The following is an 18,680-nucleotide window of genomic DNA, read 5'->3' as shown; positions in this document are numbered from 1 at the left end:
TATTTGAGAGCAACTATTGTTTTTTATTTATTTTTTAATTAACACATAAAGTATTATTTGCCCCAGGGGTACAGGTCTTTGAATCATCAGGCTTGCACATTTCACAGCACTCACCATAGTACATACCCTCCCCAATGTCCAAAACCCAGCCACCCCATCCCTACAAGCCTGCCCCCAAGCAACCCTCAGTTTGTTTCCTGAGATTGAGTCTCTTATGGTTTGTCTCCCTGCCAATCCCATGTTGTTTCATTTTTTCCCTCCCGAGCCCCCATGACCCCTGGCCTTCCCTCTCAAATTCCTCATATCAGAGAGATCATATGATAATTGTCTTTCTCTGGTTGACTTATTTCGCTTAGCATGATACCCTCTAGTTCCATCCACATCATTGCAAATGGCAAGATTTCATTTCTTTTGATGACTGCATAGTATTCCATGGTATGTATATGTGTGTGTGTGTGTGTGTGTGTGTGTGTGTGTGTATACACACATCTTCTTTATCCATTCATCTGTTGATGGATATCTAGTTCTTTCCATAGTTTGGCTGTTGTGGACATTACTGCTATGAACATTCAGGTGCACATGCTCCTTTGGATCACTACATTTGTATCTTTTGGGTAAATACCCAGTAGTTTCATTGCTGGGTCAGAGGGTAGCTCTATTTTCAACTTTTTGAGGAACCTCCATACTATTTTCCAAAGTGGCTGCATCAGCTTACATTCCCACCAACAGTGTAGGAGGATTCCCCTTTCTCCACATTCTCACCAACATCTGTCATTTCTTGACTTGTTAATTTTAGCCATTCTGACTGGTGTGAGGTGGTATCTCACTGTGGTTTTGATTTGTATTCCCCTGAAGCCGGATCATGTTGAGCACTTTTTCATGTGTCTGTTGGCCATTTGGATGTCTTCTTTGCTGAAATGTCTGTTCATATCTTCTGCTCATTTCTTGATTGGATTATTTGTTCTTTGGGTGTTGAGTTGAAAAGTTCTTTATAGATTTTGGATACTAGCCCTTTATCTGATAATGTCATTTGCAAATATCTTCTCCCATTCTGTCAGTTGTCTTTTGGTTTTGTTGACTGTTTCCTGTGCTGTGCAAAAGCTTTTGATCTTGATGAGGTCCCAATATTTCATTTTGCCCTTGCTTCACTTGCCTTTGGTGATGTTTCTAGGAAGAAGTTGCTGTGGCTGAGGTCAAAGAGGTTGCTGCCTGTGTTCTCCTCAAGGATTTTGATGGATTCTTGTCTCACATTGAGGTCTTTCATCCATTTTGCATCTATTTTTGTGTGTGGTGTAAGGAAATGGTCCAGTTTCATTTTTCTGCATGTGGCTGTCCAATTTTCCCAACACCATTTGTTGAAGAGATTAACTTTTTCCGTCAGACATTCTTTACTGCTTTGTCAAAAATTAGTAGACCATAGAGTTGAAGGTCCATTTCTGGGCTCTCTATTCTGTTCCATTGATCTATGTGTCTGTTTTTGTGCCAGTACCATACTCTCTTGATGATTCTAGCTTTGTAATAGAGCTTGAAGACTGGAATTGTGATGCCACCAACTTTAGTTTTCTTTTTCAACATTCCTCTGGCTCTTCAGGGTCTTTTCTGGTTCCAAATAAATTTTAGAATTATTTGTTCCATTGTTTGGAAAAAATGGATGGTATTTTGATAGGGATTGTGTTAAATGTATAGATTGCTTTAGGTAGCACAGACATTTTCACAGTATTTCTTCTTCCAATCCATGAGCATAGAAAGTTTTTCCATTTCTTTCCATCTTCCTCAATTTCTTTCATGAGTACTTTATAGCTTTCTGAGTACAGATTCTTTGTCTCTTTGGTTAGATTTATTCATAGGTATCTTATGGTTTGGGTGCAATTGTAAATGGGATTGACTCCTTAATTTCTCTTTCTTCAGTCTTGCTTTTGGTGTATGGGAATGCAACTGATATCTGCACATTGATTTTATATCCTGACACTTTACCGAATTCCTGTATGAGTTCTAGCCGTTTTGGAGTGGAGTCTTTTGGATTTTCCACATAAAGTATCATATCATCTACAAAGAGTGAGAGTTTGGCTTCTTCTTTGCCAATTCAGATGCTCTTTATTTCTTTTTGTTGTTTGATTGCCGAGACTAGGACTTCTAGTACTCTGTTGAATCTCAGTGGTGACTGTGGACATCCCTGCCATGTTCCTGACCTTAGGGGAAAAGCTCAGCTTTTCCCCATTGAGAATGATATTTGCTGTGGATTTTTCATAGATGACTTTGGTGATATTGAGGTATATAACCTCTGAAGAGTTTTGATGAAAAAAAGGATGCTGTACTTTGTCAAATGCTTTTTCAGCATCTGTTGAGAGTATCATATGGTTCTTGTTCTTTCTTTTATTAATATATTTTATCACATTAATTGATTTGTGGATATTGAACCAGCCTTCCAGCCGAGGAATAAATCCCACTTGGTCGTGGTGAATAATCATTTTAATGTACCATTGGAGCCTATTAACTAGTATTTTGATGAGAATTTTTGTATCCATGTTCATCAAGGATATTGGTCTGTAATTTTCCTTTGTGATGGGGACTTTGGTTTTGGAATCAAGGTAATGCTGACCTCATCAAATGAATTTGGAAGTTTTCCTTCCATTTCTATTTTTTTGGAACAGTTTCAGGAGATTAGGTATTAATTCTTCTTTAAATGTTTGGTAGAATTCCCCTGGGAAGCTGTCTGGCCCTGAGCTCTTGTTTGTTGGGAGATTTTTGATGACTGCTTCAATCTCCTTACTGGTTATGGGTCTGTTCAGGTTTTCTTTTTCTTTTTCTTCTTTTTATAAATTTTATTTTATTTTTTCAGTGTTCTAAGATTCATTGCTCTGGTTTTCTCTTTCTTCCTGCTTCAGTTTTGGTACTTTATATGTGTCTAGGAATGTATCCATTTCTTCCAGATTGTCAAATTTGCTGGTGTATAGTTGCTCATAATATGTTCTTATAATTGTTTGTATTTCTTTGATGTTGGTTGTGCTCTCTCCTCTTTCATTCATGATTTTATTAATTTGGGTCCTTTCTCTTTCTTTTTGATAAGTCTGGCCAGGGGTTTATTAACCTTATCAGTTCTTTCAAAGAACTAGCTCCTAGTTTCGTTGATTTGTTTTACTGCTCTTTTAGTTTTTAGTTCATTGATTTCTGCTCTGATCTTTATTATTTCTCTTCTCCTGCTGGGTGTAGGCTTTCTTCACTGTTCTTTCTCCAGCTCCTTTAAGTGTAGGGTTAGGCTGTGTACTTTCTTGTTTCTTGAGAAAGTCATGTATTGCTATATAATTTCCTTTCAGGACCACTTTGCTGTGTCCCAAATATTTTGAACAGTTGTGTTTTCATTTTAATTTGTTTCCATGAATTTTTTAAATTCTTCTTTAATTTCCTGGTTGACCCATTCAGTCTTTAGTAGGATACTCTTTAGCCTCCACTTACTTGAGTTCTTTCCAATTTTCCTCTTGTGATTGAGTTCCAGTTTCAAAGAATTGTGGTCTGAATATATGTAGGGAAGCTATGCACTCAATTTAGGGTGTATTTTAATCTAGTAGAAGAAATTGTATCCCAAAATTTTAAGAAAAAAAATTATATGTATATAAGAAATAAGTTTAAATACAATGAAGGGATAAAATATGACTATAACAGTGAAAATTTAAAAAGATTTTTAAAAAGGTACTGATAAGATAAAAATAATTAAAAACGTTAAAATAGGAAAGAGGAAAAAATTTTTTTAAAATAGAATAAGAAAAAAATAGAATTTAAAAAATTTAACTTTAAAAGACTAAAGGGTCATGGGGAAAAAAATCATGAATTCTATGTGCTGCTTTCCCCTAGCTCTGGAGTTCTGCAGTTCTCATAGATTGATGAACTTGGTCTTGGCTGGATGTTCTTGCTGATCTTCTGGGGGAGGGGCCTGTTGCAGTGATTCTCAAATGTCTTTGCCTGAGGCAGAATTGCACCACGCTTGCCAGGGCTCAGGCTAAGTAATCTGCTCAAGTTCACTCTCAGTAGCTTTTGTTTCCTGAACGCTTTCCATACAACTTTGGAGGACAGGAATGAAAATGGTGGCCTTCCAATCTCTGGTCCCATAGGAGCCAAGAGCTTGGGGCCCCTCTCCTCAGTGCACCCTCAGAGAAAAGCAGTCAATCCCTCCCATCTCCTTGGTCTCCTCAGCACTCTGTACTCACCTGGCCTGTGATCAAGTGTTTCTATCTCTGGCACACAGCCCCGTTTGGAGTCTCCAAACCCAGCAGATTCCTGCAACACGCTCCCACACCACTCCTGCTGGAGGAGGAAGGAGGGGGTCTTCCTGGATCTGTTGCTTGTAGGGTCCCTGCTCAAAGAGCAGTGTTCTAACTGTGACTTGGATCATGGTTTAAGGTAATCCCGAGCTGAGAACCCACTGCTCAGCTCAGTTTCTGCAGCCAGCTTCCTCACTCTGGTACATGGAAGCTCTGCCTCACTCAGACACCCCTGGTTCTTTCTGTGGCCTGAGTGTCCTGAGACCACACTGTCCCCGAGAGGGCTCCACCCCCTGCTTAGCCTCTGGAGTGACGTCCCTCAGTGGAGCAGACTTCTAAAAGTTCTGGTTTTGTACTCAGCTGCTCTCTCACTTGTCAGGCGCCAGCCCCTCCCCACCACGGTCTATCTTCCTGGTGCTTTGGATTCACTTCTCCACACGTCCTACCTTCCGAAAAGTGGTCGATTTTCTGTTCCTAGAATTGCTGCTCTTCTTCTCTTCAATCTCCTGTTGAGTTTGTAGGTGTTCAGAATGGTTTGGTAACTGTCTAGCTGAACTCCTGATGATATCTCAGTCTCAGACTCCTCCACCATCTTGCTCCCCTCACCTCCAGCAACTACTGTTTTTTAAAAGCAAGGAACTAAAAGGAAACTGCACAGGATAATGAGAAAGAAGAATGGTATTTTTGTATAAAAATGTATTGTAAAGTAATGACTGAAATATATAAAATTGTTTTAACTAGAGAGAAAAAAATCCTTAATCTTGCCAGTAGATTATAGTATGTAATGTTCCCCAGAAACACCAAGTTGGTGACACTGTGTATCCGAGAATTATCTATCCAAACAGGAAATGAGTTCTCCCCAGATAATTGAAAATCTAGAAAGAATCTCCAAAACTCAATTTTAGCATGGATTTTACTCTTTTACTTCAAACTTTCAATATAGTTTATGTACTCTTCATCTTCTAAGGAGTATACAACATAAAAGAAGCAACTTGAAAGAGGCAATTCAAAAGGAATCAAAAATGTAAAATCTAAATAATAAGTCCTAAATTGGCCCTATCTTATTTCACATGGGTGTATCTACACTTGGCTTATATTGATAGCTATGGCCCTGTAGCACTTCTGGACTCCGTTCACACAACTGCAGTGAAATCCACTGATCAAGGAAACTCAGTCTACAACTGCATTTTAGGATGGGCATTGATTATTATCATATGATGTATCTAGAATTTCATTTTCTCCTTATTTTTTATCCTCTGATTTTGATAGATTCACATGACATTCTTCCTCTTTCACAGTGTCTAAACCCCGTGCTCCAAAGTATACACATGCAGACATGCACACACACACACACACACATTCAGCATACCCATTCATACATGCACAGACACACACGTGCTCACACAGCACACACACACCATACCCACACTCACACTACACATACTTATACACACACTCAAATATAGCATACCATCATGCATCATCAATACCCATGCACACATACTCACAAACATACTCCTGTACTATGCCTAATCATGCACGCTCATGCAGACATATACCAGACAGAGACACACACACACACACACACTCATGCACAGAACCCACATATCCATACTCACACACTCAACATACTTAACAAATAAATATTTAAATACCCAACTGGACACTGAGATTATAGTAGTAAACAAAAGAAACCAAAGTTCTTGCCTTCAGGGAGCTTATATCAAGGGTGAAGCAAAAGGGTCATTTGAAGAAAACATGAGTCTTGGACTGGAAGAAAAGGTCTGATGATGCCCTTGGGGACCAAATTCCCTAAGCCCCTTCCCTATCCAACTTCTCCAAAACTCAAGAGGGGTTTTGAGATTCTCATCTGTTTCATTAATTGGTCTAGAAAAAAAACACACTTCATCTAGAACAATTCAAATGAACTTTAGTTCCAGCTTTAGAAATGCTGATGAATCATTTGAGGATTTGGGGATATGCAAACGAAAAAACCCCAAAGGTTGGTGCCATGTATGGTAACAGACTCACCACCCCAGGGCCTCTGGAACCACCAAGGAGTACAGATTAAAGAAAGCTGCAGTGGGTGAGGGAAAACTACCATTTTTAGGGTCTCCCACACTCCCCCCAACTTGATGGAGCTGAACACTCTATATGATATAAAGAAGAAACAACCCATGAAATTCTGTTTTGGATGTTTTATTTTAAGAGATCTTTCATACTTTTAATGAAAATAATGAGGCCAAAAGCATGAGTTATTTTTTTTCTTCAAGATCCAGGTTTACTGGGACGCCTGGGTGGCTCAGTTGGTTAAGCGGCTGCCTTCGGCTCAGGTCATGATCCCAGCGTCCTGGGATCGAGTCCCACATCGGGCTCCTTGCTCGGCAGGGAGCCTGCTTCTCCCTCTGCTTCTGCCCTCCTCTTGGCCTACTTGTGATCTCTCTCTCTCTCTCTGACAAATAAATAAAATAAAAAAAAAAAAAAAAGATCCAGGTTTACTGAATGCCCTTGCTTTCCTCCCACCCCTAAAATTGTGACCACACACACACACACACTCACAGCTTCTAAAAATGGATTAACTTTACCTTCAAGAAATTATTTACACTATGATTAAAATCATGATGCTTTTATAAGTTTTCTCTTCCACTTCAAATTTATTTTAGGAGTATAACAACAACAAAAGATATAACAGAAATAAGCTGGTCAGAATACACAGATGCCCCAACTATTGTTTCCTGCAGTGAAATGAAATAGCCTCAAACTATGAGCTCCACTGATAGAGAGTAATTTAATAGTGCTGGCATTGGCGAGCTATCGGAGGGTTGGCTCCTCTCTCCTAGAGATTGAAAGTTTCTCTGTCTTCTTTTACTGTTAGGTAATAAAATTGAAGACACTTTTCTATTGTATTTTTGGTATGATGGTCTGCTCAGTGCTTCTAAGTTGGAGAAACTTAATTTCTCTTTATCGTTCTTCCCAGACGGCAACGGTGTCTTGGGATATCCGGACATTGTACTCCACAGTACCTGAAGACGCAGAGCACAAAGCAGAAAATTTACTGGTGAAAGAGGTAAATGTGAGCTTCCAATCATTTCTTTATAAAGCTCTGTTTCAACCGTGGTAGTGCTCAGTACAACTTCCTATCATCATTGCCTTCCCTTACTTTTCAACAGAGAATTCCAGATGCTATGATTAATTGATGTCTTTCAGCTGGTGTCACCTGTAGATTCTTTGCATTTTCCTGTTAATCATTTTTCAATATCTGGTGACTCTTCAATCTTTGGACTGGTTTTTTTTTTTTACTTTTGTTTTTATATTGCTTAAAATCCTCACATTGAGGAATAGTTCTGTATTCTTAATGGAAAAATTTAATTTTATTTTGCTTACCTAGACTGAGTTGTTGGCAAGGCCATAGGATGTGAGAATTTTGGATAACAGAGTTTCTATTTTGAGAGAGAAATATTGGCTCAATCTGTTAAGCATCTGACTTCAGCATAAGTCATGATATCAGGGTCCTGGGATCGAGCCCCACTTTGGGCTCCCTGCTCAGTGGGGAACCTTTCTCCCTCTCTCTTTGCCCTGCTTATGCTCTCACTACCTGTCTTTCAAATAAATAAATAAAATATTTTTAAAAAGAGAGAAAGAGAGATACATCTTTTTTCAGTACTAATTATGGAAATAGTTAATGGTGAAGCCCTGTGGTTATGATAAAAACCTGTTGGTATAGCATTTGCTTGCATTCAGATGGTAAAAGAGAGACCTACAAAACTGCTTCTTCTTCTAACCAGACCTAGAATGCTTTAGGGCAGCTGCTTAGAAGATGTTCCCGGAGTAAATAAATGATGCTAATCCTTCCTTTAGAGAAAATGCAATGGGAAAATTTAGCATAGGTCAAACTGAATTCTGACAGAAAATGGTGTATCCCAGTTAGTATTTAATTAAAGCTATATCCCATAGCAAAACCCTTCCTCAGCTCTTAAACATATGTGCATGAATATAAGCTAGCTCTATTAACATACATATTAATATCAATCTGTATTAATCATACATACTTTATGTTATACACTTCAGTCCAGATCTTCTGCCATAAATTTATGGGTCTTTTTTTCCAGTTCCATATTTATTTCCCAGAGTTCACACTAAATTATACTTCCTTGTAAGGAGTTAAAAAAAAAGGAAAAAGAACAGGATCAGATAACATCAGGCTATCTGGGTATACTATTTTCGTATTTACTGATAAAAATAATAAATGTGACATCAGTACCAAAATACTTTGTTTACATTCATCTTAGAGGAAGTTTTAATATCTGGTAGGGCATCACAGTTTAAAAAAGGGTTGACAAATCATTTTTTACACAAAAAAATCAGAATCGCTAAGACAAGGTCTACAGAAGTTCTTCAGCAAATATGTAAATAGGTGTTAACTTGGGATATGAAACATTTATGATATTGAATTCCTAACTGGGAATATTTAATCAGTTCTTCCTGAATGTTCTTCCCTAAAACATTGCACTTTTATGTAAAGATCTTTAACTTGCTGTTAAATATATTTCCAGGTACTTTATAGTTTTATTGCAAATGTGGATTTTTTTAAAGATTTTATTTTATAGAGCAAGAGAGAGAGAAAGAGATCCCAAGCAGGGAGAAAGGGTAAAGGGAGAAGTAGACTCCCCTATGAGCAGGAAGCCCGATGCAGGACTGGATCCCAGGATCCTCGGATCATGACCTGAACCAAAGACAGATATTTAACTGACTGAGCCACCAAGGAACCCACAAATGAGAAAATTTCTTTAAAACAAATTCCTTTTCTTACTGTTCATTGCTGATATTTTTGAAAATATATTGACCTTTGAATATGTATAACCAGCTCACTAAATGTCCTTATCCTAATAGTTCTTTTGTAATGTTAGTGGTTTTTTTTTCATTTTTACTTTATTTTTTTGCAGATAGAAAGACACCACTTATGGTTCTTATTTGATTTTTAAGTGTGTATGGTATTATCTGCAAACAATTAAAATTTTCTTTGTTCTTGCCTTTATTATCTGATATCTCTGAAACAATGTTGAATAATAATGCTCATATTGGACATCCTGTCTTAATTTTGATTTTAGAGGGAGGCCTTTAGCATCTTTGATGTTTTAAGAAACTTGGTGTTATGACAGTTCCTGGCATAAAAAAAAATGTGTAAGAAGGATCTTTCCTGGTCTCTTTAAGTGCTTCTAAAGATTGTCTACCCTATAGTGTGAAATTCATATGCAGTCTTCTGATATAATAGCTTTATCACTTGAATTTAGCTCTGTAATAAAATTAATAGGTTTCTGTCCTGTGGATCTATATTTGTATTTCTGGTATAAACTTCCTTGTTCAAATTGTATTTTTACCTTAATACTTTACTGAATTCAAATTGCTAATATTTTATTTCATAATTCTGCATTTATATTCATGAGTGAAATTAGCTCTAATTTTCTTTCCTCACCTTGGTATTAAACCAATGCTAGCTTTAAAAATCTGCGACACTCTCCAAATTTTTCTCTCTTCTGGAATAAACAAATAAATCAGTGAAATGAAAGAGAGTATCTAGAAACATATCCAAATGAATATGGTTACATAATAAATGACAAACATGGCATTTCAAATTCTCATGTATCTCTCAGGGATAGATAATTTCATGAATACCACTTGGTTATTCATTCTGGATGAAAATAAAGTTAAGGTTCCATCTCACACTAATACAAAAATTAACATCAGGTCAATAAAAACAGTTTAAATTTTAAAAACAAAAATATTAAGACTATAGGAGAACATTTTTAGTCAGAAATTTAGGGGAAATGTACGGATTTAAGCAAATAAAATTCTTTAATTTTAATTTTTACATGATTAAAGGTGCCATAAATAAAGCCAAAAGAAAATATTTATTTCTTTAAAGATTTTATTTCTCTATTTGACAGACAGAGATCACAAGTAGGCAGAGAGGCAGGCAGAAAAAAATAGAGTACATCTTAAAATGCTGCTAGAATTGGAGGCAACCCAAGTGTCTCTCTTAAAATCGTCTCTGAAAGTTAAGATCCAATTTTTTTTTTTTTTTTTTTTTTTTAGACACGTTTTATCTTTTATTGTGTTCTTTTTTCTACACGCAGAAACGAAAATTACACCAACTAGAAACACTATTCTGCTCTTTCCTTGCTAAAGCACAGATTAATTTCGTGGAACAAAAGTCTTCAAAAATCATTTTTCATTATAAATTTGTTGAAAAACATTGATATTCAAAACATGGTTTTTTTAAGATCCAATTTTATTCTTTAAATCACTCATTAGTTGCCTTAAAGATTACATCAAATTTTTTTTATTATTATTACTATTTTACTTTGACAGTGAAAGTATGCAGAATGATCAAAATCCCCTATTACTTTGTTTTGCGATTCTACTTGCTGGCCTTGTCTGTTCATCATAGAAGCCAATTAAGTTCATCTGATATAGTCCACTCATAACCACTTGCAATAGAACTACTGTGGATTTATAAACATTTCCACAATTTTAGCAACTTTTCATTTCATGGTCTTTTTACCTCTTTCTGTGTACACTGGGTATTTGTCTATTTCTAGGTTTTCAGCAGTCTGCTTTAGGCTGTGAAAAATCACTCTCACATGAACCAGGGGTTCTTAGTGGTCTGCTGTGGGTCTCTGGTACCTGAGGCTCTGAGACCTTGGATTTCATGGCCAACCTGCTGCAGCCCTTGGCTCTTCACACTTGCTTGTTTTATTATCTGACATTCCTTCAAGGTGGGGCCAATCCTAAATCTCAAGATGGATTCAGAAAGCCTATCCCCAATCTCTGCATCTAATCAAGGTGTCAAGTTTAGCTACTTTCCCAAGGAAAGGACAACCAACCTGAAAAGAAGACCAGTACAACACTGGAGACCTCTGAAGATATTCTAGGCGTTCTTAGAGGTCTTTAGTTCTGTTGTTGCTTTCATGAACTTCTGTACCACAACTTCCAATGGCCGGCATGACCCCTGTCTTTCTGTAGTTTTCTGAGAATGTCAACTTTGGGGGAGAAGAGATTGGCCATAAAATTTGCCTTTGTTTTGCTATTTCTCCTGGGGCAAAATTTCTGCCCTTTACCTTTGTTCCTACCTTTCAGTTGCTTGCAGCCTGGGGTTATTTCTGCTTTTCTCACTTCTACCCTCGGCTTCTCCTTTCTCCTAAGAACTGCTCCAAGGAGAAGTCAAGTACAATGTCTTTTACCTGCGTTCCCAGATATCTGCCCAACTTTTATGTTGCAAGTTTCAGGACAGAGCATGTGTCTGGGCAACATGAATGAACCTTAAGCTTTTCTCAACTGCATGGATCTAAAGTAGAAAGAGGAAAAGAAAAGAAAGAAGAGGAAGCCTGGGAAAAAATTATTCTCTTCCCTGCTAATTTTTCTCCATCACTACCTGTGAAAACTGCCACAGTTTGCTTGGTTTTAAGGATGGAAATAAAGGAAAGCCTGTACTTACCGGATAGGAAGAAGACAAACTCCAGTTACAAATATCATGTGATTATAATAGACCATGAATACTCAAGCCTGGAGACAGCAAATAAAAAGAAACAGCCACCAGAGAGCTGGGTTAAGACTGAGGAATTATGCTGGCAAGAAGTCTTGACCCCCGTAGATAATAGCAGCTAACCTTTATCGACGACTTCCTTTGTGCCAGATACACTTCTAAGCTCTGTACTTGCAGTGATTATAAACATATGTTACTGTAGCAGCAGCAATTTGTAACGACAACGAAATTTTTATAGAAAGATTAAGCAAGTATTCAGCATCACAGAGCTGGGACAGATCCAGCATCCCTACCCTTGCCATGCAGCCACAGTGGCCTCTGGCCTCTTAACCAGGATGCTAAGTGCCCAGAAGATGCTTTACTACCGCTACCCTCTGGAAGGACTACACCCGTCAGTCCCCTCCTTGACAGGCCCACTCATTTTGGCCAGGTAACTCTGCTGCCTATAGTTAATGGCTCACACTTCGAGAAACACTGGTTGGATTTTTGAAACTGGATTAAGCCAGCACTGAAATGAATTCATTGATGTTTTGTAGAAACACGTTTCCCTTACAGCCCCTGCTTCATTGCGCTAAACAACCTTTGTGGTCCTCTCTGCACTAAGTGCCCTGTGGCTCCCCACGGGGTGGCGAGGACAAATACTGTGGTTGCTAGGCAGCAAACGGGCATGAATCTAATTTAAACACATCCAGTTCAATACTGATTTTGAATTATCTCTCACTTCGCTCTACCTTGACAATTCTCAGCGTCTTTTGAAAGGCAGCGAGCATTCTTTTCTTTTATTTTAATCTGGAATGACTTCATATTTTTAATAGGAGTTTAAATAAAATGAACAGTCTGTCCCTTTTCTGTTTTTTCTGTTATTAATTCTCTTCCTTGTCAATTCAATAGAAGTCTAAATATTCCCCAACAAGAGTATAGGTTTATTTCACTAAAGCACTTCACAAAGTTATGATAAATTATCATCAAGCCATCGGTGAACATGGTACATATATGTATACTTTTGATATCACATTCTGTGTGATAGGTCTCACTACCTCACTTTACAACCTAGAAGACAGGTTCTAGGTTGATTGATTAACTTGTCCCACTTCACACAGAGCCATGATTAAGGCCCTGGTCTCTCTGACCCCCAGGCTCCATGTCCTTACCAATTTGGTTACCTCTGACCCCTTTGAGAAATTCCTTTAAACCACTCATTTAACAGCCTGACCTGATGACGATATTTTCACTGTTCACAAATGTCCTTCGTTTTGATAAACATTTAACTTCCTTGCCTCAGTTTCTTTATCTTTAAATAAGCATATTAATAATTCCAATATTCCAATAATTCCAATATTAATATTCCACATTAATAATTCCAATGTGTTTCTAAAAATAAATATAGCAATGATGTGAAAACACTTGGAGAATAACAACCGGGGAGCAGCATCTTTATCAGATTCTCATAAGTGGTTTAAAATCAACAACTATAACCATAATGAAAAAAAAAAAAAGACATTTCCGTCTTAAAGCAAGCACCACCCCTCCCACTGGGGATTGGGAGAGCAATTAAAGGGCTCTATAAACAGGATGCAGACTTCTTAAGCAAAACTTTATAACAAAGTTTTCATTTTAATATACACATAAGAATAATATAAAGCCAGTAGCTTAGAAGACTAATTAAAACTAAGCTCTCAGTTGGGTCTCTCTTAACAAAGAGAATGAAAGCTGAGAATTGAGAATTGAGATCCTGTGGCCCAATAGGGAGCAATGGTCTAGGGACCACTTCAGCTGAATGGCTGAGAGAAATACTGACAAATACTTAGCTGTAGCAAGTTACTCTGCCAACAAGGCCTTCTCCAACCTCTGGAAACCCATCTGCTGCAAGAGTAGAATAATGATGAAGTAAGAAGTAAATCACAAATTTAAGAATCCAAGCCCCACTTTGGTCAAGACATATAACACTTGGGGATGTTAAGAGTCATGGAAACATTAAAAGAATAGAAGCAAATATCTATGTCTACATTTATTTGTTTGTTTGTTTGTTTGTTTGTTTTTGAAGTGTGGAGCCCAGTGCAGGGCTTGAACTTGCAACCCTGAGATCAGAAGCTGAGCTGAGATCAAGAGTTGGGTGCTTAATAGACTGAGCCACCCAGGCATCCCTATATTTACTTTTATATATGAACACACGCATGCGTGTGCACACACATGCACACACATACACACACACAGATTAGGTACTATCCTCATCCAGAAAGTATTAGGTTGTTGGGACAAGGAAATGTTCAGATTTTAAGCAGCTTCTAGACCAGAAATACTGGCTTCTCTAGGAAGAAAAAAATGATGAAATAAGACCCAAGACTGAACAGGAAATACAAATCAGATTCAAAGCAGACAATAAATGTAAAAATTTCTAAGCTTTGATAGAAAATCCACACTAAAAACCAACAGAACAAATGGTTGAGATCAGAGAAGAAACCAGTATCACAGACGCACGGAATGTTCTGCTGAAAGCCAGGTCTGGGGCGCCTGGGTGGCTCAGTTGTTTAAGTGTCTGCCTTTGGCTCAGGTCATGATCCTGGAGTCACGCAATCAAGTCTCGTATCAGGCTCCCTGCTTAGTGGGAAGTCTACTTCTTCTTCTGATCCTATTCCCTCTAGTCCTCTCTCTCTCTCTCTCTCTCTCAAATAAATAAAATCAATCTTAAAAAAGAAAAGAAAAGAAATCCAGGTCTGCGGGATGGCCACAGGACACACACACACACTCAGTCTTTAGCTTGCTAATATCCACAGAGATTATCTCAGAAGGGAATATAACCTATAGTATTTCCAATATTTATTTGACCATGGAGAAATTCTGTCCATTTTCCCAAAGGCTCTTAAAAACCATCTTTGAGAAATGCTGATGGGAATCTGAGGGAAGGAGATTATCAGAAACTAGGGACAGAGTACAACTCAACTGAAACAGAATCTTTTAGGTGAAGGGGTACCTGAGTGGCTCAGTTGGTTAAGTGTCTGTCTTCTGCTCAGGTCCTGACGTCAGGGTCCTAGGATTGAGTCCTACCTCCGGGTCCCTGTTGAGCAAGGAGTCTGTCTCTCCCTCTCCCCCTGCCTCGCCCTGCACTGATGCTCTTTCTCTCTCTCCCCCCCACTCAAATAAATAAGTAAAATCTTAAAAAAAAAAAAAAAAGAAAATATTAGGTGAAACTTGACATGCATTTCATTAAGGCAGATGGTGGTGAAGAGAACAGGAATATTAAAGTTCCCAAAAGATCAAATAAGTTATTTCTTTCTTTTCATGGACATTCTTACCATTTGTATGAAAAGTGTCTAAATTTGTCCAGAGGGTAAACTTGGAATACTAGAACACAATCTCAAATATACCCCACATATCATTGTTCTATGGACTTGGCTTCATACAGCAAATCACAAGTATATACAAGGTTAATTTCCAAGTTTGTAGTAAATAATAATGCTCATAAGGTTCAGAATAGCACCTTTTCCAGCCTTAAAATTTCTCCCTCAATCCCTTACCTAATTATTGAATTTTTTTTTTCTCTTGTCTGAGAAGCAAATGTGAACTCAGTGGCTTAAACAAGCTACTCCTTTAGAGTTCAGTTGGGTGAAGCTGGTTACCCTGTCTTTACAAGGGGTTAAATTCTTCACATAGAAAATTCCTCTCCCACTGATTTATGCTGTTACTATGGATCCCATACAAAGTGTCTGCAGTGAAAGGCCTTGTCCACTGCATGAAAGACTGGACTGGGCTTATTATTCAACAAGATAGCACTTACTAAGTTGTTGATACCAAATGGACATAACACAGTCCTCAAATTTAAGGAGCTCACCACCAGGCAAGAAATAACAGACACCGCCCCCCATTGGATTTTTCCAATGCAATCTGACAAGGATCCCTGGAGTAGTACCGTAAAATAGAGAAACAAGGTCAGGTTCACATGGTAGAAAAAATTAGCCAAAAACACACCAGAGAACGGGTTGGCTTGCTTGTGCAGGGGGATGAATAAGACAGAAGAGAAGCTGGACTTATAGAAGACTACTTATTTTAATAGTCCAGCTGGGCTAAAGACCTACACTAACATATGGCAGTGCAATAGTGGTGATAGTAAAGACACAGAATTGAGAGAAGTTAGGGAATGGAAAGAAGGCAAGGGAGAGGAATATGGCAGTGACTACTCCCACATGTCAGCGTGGGGCTATTAGTTGGATAGCTCTGTGGTGATTTAAATAAGACGCTCGGAAGAAAGTAGAGATGGCTCAAGCAGGAAAGGATAAAGCAAATGAGATAATGTCACTGGCAAACATGCATGTAGAGACAGAGATGCCCCGGAGGAAGATAAATAGGTAGGTCTCAATGTAGGGGGAAGGAAAGGGGGGGGGAGGGCAGTTGCTCTGCACTTGAAAAGTAGAAGCTTTGAGCTTGCAAGGGTTTACCAGGAATACCATGGGGACTTGTCTGGAGCTGAGGGGAAGGTCCTTGGGCTACACTCCCACGCAGGGCACTGGTAACGAGGCCCCTGCTTAGGAGGTGGAGATGGAGTGGACAGGGAGATAAAGAAAGCAAGAGGAAATTGATTTCTCAGAATTAAAAAGAAGTCCATAGCAAGCATGAGTCAATGATATAAAATGCCAGAAAGTATCATATAAGAGAGGACTCACTGGATTTGGTAATCAGAGTGATTGGCAGTTCTTTTTTTATGTTATTTTAATTTAATTAATTAACATATAGTATATTATTAGTTTTAGAGTTCGAGTTCAATGATTCATCAGTTGTGTTCCACACCCAGTGCTCACCACATCACATGCCCTCCCTAATGCCTGTCACCCAGTTACCCTATCCCCCACCATGTCCCCTCAGCCTGTTTCCTATAGTCAAGAGTCTCCCATGGTTTGTCTCCCTCTCTAATTTCATCTTATTTTATTATCCCCTCCTTTCCCCTATGATCCTCTGTTTTGTTTCTTAAATTCCACATATGAGTAGAATCATATGATAATTCTTTGTCTGACTTATTTCACTTAGCATAATATCTTCTAGTTCCATCCATGCCATTGCCAATGGCAAGATTTCTTTTTCTGATGGCTGAGTAATATTCCATTGTGTGTGTGTATGTAGCTAGATACATAGGTAGATAGATTGATTGATAGATAGATAGATAGATAGATAGCACATCTTCTTTATTCATTCATCTGTCGATGGGCAGCTGGGCTCTTTCCGTGATTTGGCTATTGTGGACATTGCTGCTATAAACATTGGGGTGCAGATGCCCCTTCAGATCATTACATTTGTATTTTTGTGGTAAGTACCTAGTAGTGCAATTGCTGGGCTGTAGGATAGCTCTCATAAGGCAGTTCTTTAACAGAACATTTTCAGAGGCTGTGAGATCAACCTGATTACAGTGGGTTAAACTCTGAAAAGATGAGTTATCTTATCAAAGAAGGTGTTAGGACATTGTTATCTCTTTATCTACAAAGCACCTTGAGAGTAAACCCAATAAAAGTACTTGAACTCTTCAGTCAAAATACTCTATGCATACTAAAGTTAAAGATAGTTCAGTAGGCTGTTCCATTATATAATAAAATAGTGCTTGATTTGTTAAGGGAAATTTTATAATTAAATTTTATAATTAAAAATTATATATTTTTAAATTTTATAATTTTATAATTAAATTGTAAATTTATAATTATAATTTATAATTTATATTATAAATTATATTTAATATATCTGTTAAAATTAAATTTATATAAGTTAATTTATTTATTTAATAATAAATCATAAATTAAATATAAATTTATTTAAGAATTATAAATATAATTTATATAAATATAAAATATAAATATTAAAATATAAATTAATTTATCTATTTAAAGATTTAATTTTATGAATTAATTTATAAATTAAAATTAAAAATAAATTTATATTATAAATTATAATTTTATAATTAAAAAATAATACGATCAAATGAATATAATATCAAAAAAGAAATTTCTTCCTCTGAGGCCCCTCTCTTCCATTTCCACCATTGGGACCCAGATAGATAGCATTCAACTAATTCAAGATAAAATTATAAATATTCAAGGTAGAAGCTGCATCCTATTGAGAAGTAAAGGAGATATTAAAGAATTTGGATCCCAGACATGGGAAAGAAAATTATGGGGAGAGTTGGATTGGCTATGATTTAAAATGTAATTTATGCTGCCCATTTTTTGTTAACTAAAAGAAACATATCTAACTAGAATGAAATGTATCCTGTTTCAAGAAAATGAGGAATTCCATTTCTCACTTTTATAATCAAAATAATTTTATGTGCTTCATGTTTAATTTTAACTGCATGTTATGGGCATTGATAAAGAAACCATTCTCTTAGTCAAAGTGCCTTTGTACTTTACGCAAACTGTTTGAATCTCCTATGTAGGATAAGATGCACTCAAACTTACCCCGAAATAAGAATAAGTGTTTTAATAATGATTTGGGCTTTTTTTTTTACATGTACAAATTAAGTAAAAATGAATGCCATTTTCTGATTCTGAATCATTAGGCAGCAAAGGGAACTATTCTAATGCGTTCATTCACTTTCCACCAGAGCACAGTAAGCATGATTTCCTCACTGTTGAACCAACTCCTTTGATTAAGCATCAGAACTACCTGCACAGTTTTAATTACTGAAAACTATCGGGGAAAATGTAACTTTAAAAAAAAAATCTCCAGATTAGAAAAAAGCCATAATCCTTTTTTTTCTTTAAAGATTTTATTTATTTATTTGATAAAGAGAGAGACAGCAAGAGAGGGAATACAAGCAGAGGGAGTGGGAGAGGGAGAAGCAGGCTCCCCGCCAAGCAGGGAGCCCGATGTGGGGCTCGATCCCAGGACCCTGGGATCATGAC

The 18,680-nt window shown here is 37.3% G+C and overlaps 1 protein-coding gene across 12 annotated transcripts in view; it reads left to right on the top strand.

Annotated features, from left to right (window-relative positions):
- Window positions 1-18,680, top strand: part of DOCK10 (dedicator of cytokinesis 10) — a 263,090-nt gene that overhangs the window by 121,617 nt on the left and 122,793 nt on the right. For all 12 annotated transcript variants that reach the window (XM_032857354.1, XM_032857356.1, XM_032857353.1 and 9 more), the window contains exon 3: window positions 7,234-7,323. In XM_032857354.1, coding sequence (XP_032713245.1) covers window positions 7,234-7,323 — 90 coding nt within the window. The remainder of the gene's footprint in view (window positions 1-7,233; window positions 7,324-18,680) is intronic.

This window comes from Lontra canadensis, unplaced genomic scaffold (genome assembly GCF_010015895.1).
Source record: "Lontra canadensis isolate GAN:19392208 unplaced genomic scaffold, GSC_riverotter_1.0 scaffold13, whole genome shotgun sequence".
NCBI lineage: Eukaryota > Metazoa > Chordata > Mammalia > Carnivora > Mustelidae > Lontra > Lontra canadensis.
This window is presented reverse-complemented; position numbering and strand designations above follow the sequence as displayed.